We start from the raw sequence: 7840 nt of genomic DNA on the forward strand, positions 1-7840 counted from the left end.
TTTTTTTTTATAAAAAGGTCAGCTGGGCGTGGTGGCTCACACCTGTAATCCCAGCACGTTGGGAGGCCGAGGTGGGGCAATCACGAGGTCAGGAGTTCAAGACCAGCCTGGCCAACATGGCAAAACCCTGTGTCTACTGAAAATACAAAAATTAGCCAGGCGTGGTGGCGCATGCCTGAATCCCAGCTACTCAGGAGGCTGAGGCAGGAGAATCGCTTGAACCCAGGAGGCAGAGGTTGCAGTGAGCTGACATCACACCATTGGACTCCAGTCTGGGCAACAGAGCCAGACTCCGTTTCAAAAATAAATAAATACAAAATAAAAGTAAAAAAAAAAGAAAAGTTCCAGGGCTGGGTGCGGTGGCCTACACCTGTAATCCCAGCACTTTGGGAGGCTAAGGCAGGCAGATCACGAGGTCAGGAGATTGAGACCATCCTGGCTAACACGGTGAAACCCAGTATCTAATAAAAAAACAAAAAAATTAGCCGGGTGTGGTGGCGGGTGCCTGTAGTCCCAGCTACTAGGGAGGCTGAGGCAGGAGAATGGCATGAACCCAGGAAGCGGAGCTTGCAGGGAGCCAAGATTGTGCCACTGCACTCCAGCCTGGGCAACAGAGCAAGACTCCATCTCAAAAACAAACAAACAAAAAACAAAAAATTAGCAGGGTGTGGTGGTGAGCACCTGTAATCCCAGCTACTTGGGAGGCTGAGGCAGGAGAATTGCTTGAACCCGGGAGGGGGAGGTTGCATCGAGCTGAGATCGCACCATTGCACTCCAGCCTGGTCAACAGAGTAAGATTCTGGCAAAAAAAAAAAAAAAAAGGTCAAAGGACACACTTTATTGAAATGTTGAAGAATACAGGGGAAGAGCCCTGAAATCAATTCATAATAATTTTGTATGAAGATTCAGAAGTCTTTTAGAAGATAGTTCTGAGTGGCTGCAGGCACTGACACTTAGTGTAAAACCAACAGTAAGCTGAAGATCAGCCTAAAGCCAGAAACACCTAAAGTGAATCCACCTGCGAAACACTGCTGTCCCTCCCCACAGTTACGACCTCCCCTCGAGAGCCCAGCCGGGAGAGTCAGAGCTCCTCTCGCACAGAGTAAAGCTGTCCCTGGCATTGGCAAATACAGCGTCTCACCCAAAATCAATCAAGCAGGACGTCACTCCTGAAACACACTCCTACTGAACTCGAATTCACAATAATAATCCCATCATCCAATAGCTGAACCATCATTTCCACATCCTGAAAGCTCTCCTGAAAAGCAACATGGGAAAAAAATTCCTCATGACAGTTCCTCACTCACCTTCCAAGGCCAGGTGCCTTTCCAGAAAGACGAGTGGTGCTGAGCAGGGCATCCATCTGACAACGCTGATGTCCAGCGAGAGGCCTCAAGGGTCCAAAAGCAAAGCATTCCTGAAGCTGACTTCCACCCTTATGCCCCCGGGGCTGTGAATCGGAAGCTGGGGCTGTGAATCGGAAGCTGAGCCTCCAACTCCTGGGCTCAGGCGATCCTCCTCCCTCCTGAGGAGCTGTGACTACAGGTGCACACCATGACGCCTGGCCAATTATTTTTTTCTTTTCTTTTTCTATAGATAGGATCTTTTTAAATTTAAATTAAATTTTTTTTTTGAGACGGAGTTTTGCTCTTGTTGCTCAGGCTGGAGTGCAACGGCACGACCTCCACTCACAGCAACCTCCACCTCCCAGGTTCAAGCAATTCTCCTGCCTCGGCCTCCCGAGTAGCTGGGACTACAGGCGTGCACCATCACGCCTGGCTAATTTTCTATTTTTAGTAGAGACGGGGTTTCACCATGTTGGCCAGGGTGTAGGTGATCCGCCTGCCTCAGCCTCCCAAAGTGCTGGGATTACAGGTGTGAGCCACTGTGCCCAGCCTTTTAATTTTTAGTGAGATAGGGTCTCGCTATGTGGCACAGGCCTCAAGTGATCCTTCCACCTGGGCCTCCCAAAGCGTTTCCATTACAAGTGTGAGCCACTGCACCCGGCCCATCTCCCCACTTTCCAGACTGGTTTCACCTTGCTAAGAAGAGAACAGAGACATGAAGACAGCCAGAGGCAGCCACTGACTAACGAACATCAGATGAACATACCTTCGTCCTCTTCAGGCGCCTTCCCCTTCGACTTATCCTTCTCCTTATTCTTCTGCTTCATCCTTGAGGTGTTAAAATAGAAAGTACCACCTATGAGAAATAGAGAAAGGATTTAACAATTGAGTTGTGCAACCACACGGGAGGCATACAGGACAACAGTATACTCCTAAGTAACCAAAGCAAAACAGAAACCATCTGAAAAACCTACTTATATCCATAAGATTTATAAATTTGAAATAAAGCATTTCCTATATCACTTAGTACAGTATTTCCTAATTACAGAATAAACTATTTTAACTTATGAAGTTAAACATCTTTGCTATTTAAATTGCTAATGTGAGGGAATAAAAAATAGTTATGAACACAAATTTGGGAAAATATCACAAATCCCTTTAATATATGAAGTTGCTTTAAAAGAACTTAAACAGTCCAGGTGTGGTGGCTCATGGCTGTAATCCCAGCACTTTGGGAGGCTAAGGTGGGTGGTTCAGGAGGTCAAGAGTTCAAGACCAGCCTGGCCAAGATGGTAAAACCCTGTCTCTACTAAAAATACAAAAATTAGCCAGACGTGTTGGCAGGTGCTTGTAACCCCAGCTACTTGGGAGGCTGAGGCAGAATTGCTTGAACCCGGGAGGCGGAGGTTGCAGTCAGCTGAGATCATCACACCACTGCACTCCAGCCTGGGTTACAGAGCAAGACTCCGAGTCACAAATGGCTTCCAGACAAGTGGCAATAGCAGCAGCCCAGCTACCACCAAGAAGGGCTGGCACGACACTCCTCACACAGAGCTCTGTCTTAAAATCTTAACAAATCAGCGTTTACAAATGGGGGAGGCCAGGTGCAGTGGCTCACGCCTGTAATCCCAGCACTCTGGGAGGCCGACGGAGGAGGATGGCTTGAGTCCAGGAATTCAAGACCAGCCAGCGCAACATGGGCAAAAAATCTCGTCTCTTAAAAAAAAAAAAAAAAAAGCCGGGCGCAGCGGCGCACGCCTGTAATCCCAGCACTTTGGGGGGCCAAGTCGGGCACATCACGAGGTCAGGAGATCAAGACCATCCTGGCTAACAGGGTGAAACGCCGTCTCTACTAAAAATACAAGAAATTAGCTGGGCGTGGTGGCGGGTGCCTGTAATCCCAGCCACTCGGGAGGCTGAGGCGGGAGAACGGCGTGAACCAGGGAGGTGGAGCTTGCAGTGAGCAGCGATCGCGCCACTGCACTCCAGCCTGGGCGACAGAGCAAGACTCCGTCTCAAAAAAAAAAATAAATAAAATAAATAAAAAAAACACCAACAACAAAACAAAAATGAAGCTGTACGTGGTGACACATGCCTGACTTCCCAGCTACTCAGGAGGCTGAGGTGGGAGGAGCACCTGGGCCCAGGAGGTTGAGGCTGCAGTGAGTAGAGACCGCACCTGGGCAACAGGGCAAGACCCTATCTCAAATAATAATAAAAAATAATAAAAATAGGGAAAGAGTTTCACAACCATGACCTGAAATGTAACTTTCTTCACAAAGACACAAACGGGTTCACCAGTGAAATGACCCTCGTTGCCACCTGCAGGTAACCTCAGGCATTAAGGGGGCTGAAGCATGTGTTTCCTGTGTCACAGCCACAGGCACCTGTGGGCTGATCTTAAACACAGACAGCAGATGGGCCAGTTGCTGACGCACGGCCAATCAGAAGGCACAGCACTCTCCCTACCCACGTGTTGGCACAAGGCTGTTTAATGTCAGTTAGGAGTAGGAATATTTTACTTTTTCCCTGTTCCAACTCCATAAAGGTGAGCGTGAAATAAAAATGAGAGGTGTCAATCCTTCAGGTTCTTTAACCTAAAGTCAAGAGAGACCAAAGAATGTCACGAGGTTTCATTAAATGATTTATTGATTTATTGATTTATTTATTTATTTATTTATTTATTTTTTGAGACGGAGTCTCGCTGTCACCCAGGCTGGAGTGCAGTGGCGCGATCTCGGCTCACTGCAAGCTCCACCTCCCGGGTTCACGCCATTCTCCTGCCTCAGCCTCTCCGAGTAGCTGGGACTACAGGCGCCTGCCACCACGCCCGGCTAATTTTTTTTTTTTTTTTTTTGTATTTTTAGTAGAGACGGGGTTTCACCATGGTCTCGATCTCCTGACCTCGTGATCCGCCTGCCTCGGCCTCCCAAAGTGCTGGGATTACAAGCGTGAGCCACCGCGCCCGGCCTCATTAAATGATTTATTGAAGAACAAATTATTTGCAGGGTATTTTTAGTGATTGTGTGGATATAAAACATCTGTAGCCACTTTGTAAATCCTTACTAAACATTCCTGCAGCTGACTAGACAACATGAAAAACCTTTTTCAAGCAGCCCAATTACTGGAATACAGCAGAATTTTTTTTAAAAAAGGACAACTTGGCCAGATGCGGTGGCTCACGCCTGTAATCTCAACACTTTGGGAAACCAAGGCAGGCTGATCGCTTGAGTCCAGGAGTTCAAGACCAGCCTGGGAAACGTGGCAAAACCCCATCTCTACAAAAATACCCAAAAATTAGCTTGGCGCTTTTGTGTGTGACTGGAGTCCTGGCTCTATGGAAGGCTGAGGTGGGAGGATCACTCGAGCCTAAGAGGTCAAGGCTCTGCAACTGGGGGATAAAGGAGTAAAGAGGCCCCTTTGGGCCTGGACAACAAAGTGAGACCTTGTCTCTACAAAAAATTAGCCGAGTGTGATGGTGCACGCCTGTAGTCCTAGCTACTCCGGAAGCAAAGGGGGGAGGATCCCTTGACCCCAGGAGTTCTAGGCTGTAGTGAGCTCTGATCACACCACTGTACTGCACTCCAGCCCATGCAACAGGGCGAGATCCCGTCTCTAAAATGAAAAAAAAATAAAAAAAGAAAACAATCTCTGCCTTGTCACTTTAGAAACAGGGTCTCACTCTGTCACCCAGGCTGGAGTGCAGTGGCAGCATCGGCCTTGAACTCCTGGACTCAAGCGACACTCCAGCCTCAGCCTCCCAAGTAGCTGAGGTGATAAGTGTGCAGTCATGCTCAGCTGCTTCTTTCAACAGATACATACCTAAAAGTTGCCAGAGTCTGACTGGATTCTGAACTAAATGTTGTTTCAACAACAATCCGTTGATCCCTTCAAAGGTAGGGGTTAGCAGTCTCAATTGTAAGCTCTGAAAAAAAAACCAATACTGGAGGTCACACCAACATTAGAGAGTACCAAAGCAATGCAGACTAAAAATCGTTTTTAAAACTTCAAATATATAATTATCTGAAGTATCTACATTGCCCTGAGATATGAATAGTCTGAGCAATATTTCAAAGCTTTAGGTAACATCAAAATGTCAAAAACAAGTAAACAGGTTAAAACACAGTAATTGGCCAGGTGTGGTGGCTCATGCCTGTAATCCCAATACTTTGGGAGGCTGAGGCCAGTGGATCACCTGAGGTCAGGAGTTCGAGACCAGCCTGGCCAACATGATGAAACCTCATCTCTACTAAAAATACAAAAATTAGCCAGGCGTGGTGGTGCACGCCTGTAATCTCAGCTACTCGGGAAGCTGAGGCAGGAGAATCGCTTGAACCCGGAAGGCAGAGGTTGCAGTGAGCCGAGATAGCACCACTGCACTCCAGGCTGGGCAACAAAGGGAGACTCCATCTCAAAAAACAAACAAATAAACAAATAAAAAATCACGACAGTGGCCAGGCACGGTAGCTCATGTCTGTAATCCCAGCACTTTGGGAGGCTGAGGTGGGAGGATTGCTTGGACCCAGGAGGCAGAAGCTTCAGTGAGCCATGATCAGACCACTGCACTCCAGCCTGGGCGACATAGAGAGACTGTCACAAAAAACAAAAACAAAAACAAAACACAGAAGTACATTGGGTGCTATCCCATAGCCTGAAGCTTCTGCAGGGGAAAGGGAGCAGCCCAGCTCTCCAAAGGCCACAGTGGCTGCCCAGACCCGGGGCTCCTGCTGTCACCAGAGAGTGGCTCCTTGTAGAACATTTCCAGATACCAAGCCAGTTAACAAATATATACTTTCAGCGTTCTCCTTTCAAGATAAACATTTTCCCATTTAAATATGTTTTACGGCCGGGCGTGGTGGCTCACGCCCTGTAATCCCAGCACTTTGGGAGGCCGAGGCAGGCGGATCACAAGGTCAAGAGATCGAGACCATCCTGGCCAACATGGTGAAACCCCGTCTCTACTAAAAATACAAAAATTAGCTGCATGTGGTGGCGCGCACCCGTAATCCCAGCTACTCAGGAGGCTGAGGCAGGAGAATCGCTTGAACCCGACAGGCGGAGGTTGTAGGGAGCCAAGATCGCGCCACTGCCCTCCAGCCTGGGCGACAGAGCAAGATCTCTGTCTCAAAAATAACCAAATAAACAACAACCTAAAAGGTGTGGGCTAAGCTCCTAGGCGAGAGCTAGGAGAAAAAAAACATCAGTCCAAAAGCTCAAGGACACAGGGTGTGGTTTTCGGGAGGAGATGCTATCCTATCCTTAGCAGAACCTGAAACAACGCCTCCCTACAGGGGATGCTCAATGACTTTGTATCAATAACGTGCCGAGCTACATGACAACTGCAAAATGCAGCTACAGGGTATTTTGCGCACACAGAAACGTTCTGCGCCCCCTACTCGGCAGTAACCACCCTAACTGGAAAGCGCTGAAATTCCTCCTGACGGAATCGATCCACAGGCGCGGACTGTAAATTAGTGCTACGCCGGAAACCGTTACTGGATTCCACTTTAAAACGCGAGGGAGATAGGCGGAGAACATCCACACACAACAGTAGGGGTGGGAAAGTCCACGTCGAGGGCTGCGCGGATCCCAGTCCTGCCTCTTCCCGGCCCGCCCAGCGCCCACGCTCCAGGGCCCCAACAGTCGCTCCGCGCCGAGGTCCGTAGCTGGGGGATCCGCGGGCCCACAGGCGCAGGCTCCCCCGCCGCAGGGGCCAGGCGGCCTTCGACCCGGCCCGCCGGGCTGGGCCTTACAGAGCAGAGCCGGGCGGGAGGTGGGGCCCGGACGCCGCGGGGATTTACCTGCAGGGCTCGGCCTCCAGCCTCAGCGAGGTCCCCCGGAGGCCTGCTGGCCATGTACGGCCGCCCCCTCCCGGGCCCGGCGGGGAAACCTGGACTCCAGGCCGGGCCTGGGCCCCACCGCCGAGGACCCGGGCCTGGACCCCGGCGGAGGGCACGGAGCAGCAGCAGCAGCACGGCCATGTTGGCCTGAAAGCCGCGCCTGCGCGGTCCGCGGGCCGCCACGGGGCGCCTGCGCGGCGGGGGTGGGTGGGGCCTACCGGGCGCCTGCGCGGCGGGGTGGGCGGGGCCTGACGTGATGCCTGCGCGGCCCCCACGGCTCCACCCCGCCGCGCCCGGGTGCCGCTTGCCGCACCCCCGAGCCCGAGCCCTCCTCCCTCGCGGTTGCCTGAGGCCCGGGTACGGGGGTGCGCGTCTGCGAGGAGGCCGCGGGTGCCCTGATTTTTTTGAAGCCGGCCTTGGATTTCCAGGGCCTGGCGGGTGAATAACTGGCCGGGTCGTGGCTGCGTGGTCGTGCTCCGCCCGCGCCGAGGGGCCGAGGGGCCGAGGGGCCTCCCGCCCGGGCAGCCTCGGTCACCAGCAGGGATCGGTCACAGGCGAGGGCGGATGGCGAGGGCCGGAATCCCGCCTGCGAGGAGAGGCCCGCGCTCAGGAGGGCGGCGCGGGAGGCCTCGGGTCGGGAGGGCCCCTTCGGGG

The 7840-nt window shown here is 51.6% G+C and overlaps 1 protein-coding gene across 3 annotated transcripts in view; it reads right to left on the bottom strand.

The window, feature by feature from the left end:
* SPG7 (SPG7 matrix AAA peptidase subunit, paraplegin) overlaps positions 1 to 7355 on the bottom strand; it is a 51477-nt gene extending 44122 nt beyond the window's left edge. For all 3 annotated transcript variants that reach the window (XM_032156160.2, XM_032156164.2, XM_032156162.2), the window contains exons 1-3: positions 7148 to 7355; positions 5169 to 5271; positions 2113 to 2202 (exon numbers count right to left, since the gene is read on the bottom strand). In XM_032156160.2, coding sequence (XP_032012051.1) covers positions 2113 to 2202; positions 5169 to 5271; positions 7148 to 7327 — 373 coding nt within the window. In that variant the 5' untranslated portion in view covers positions 7328 to 7355. The remainder of the gene's footprint in view (positions 1 to 2112; positions 2203 to 5168; positions 5272 to 7147) is intronic.
* Between the last annotated feature and the right edge of the window lie 485 nt (positions 7356 to 7840).

Source organism: Hylobates moloch, unplaced genomic scaffold, assembly GCF_009828535.3.
Source record: "Hylobates moloch isolate HMO894 unplaced genomic scaffold, HMol_V3 SCAFFOLD_6, whole genome shotgun sequence".
Taxonomy (NCBI): Eukaryota; Metazoa; Chordata; class Mammalia; order Primates; family Hylobatidae; genus Hylobates; species Hylobates moloch.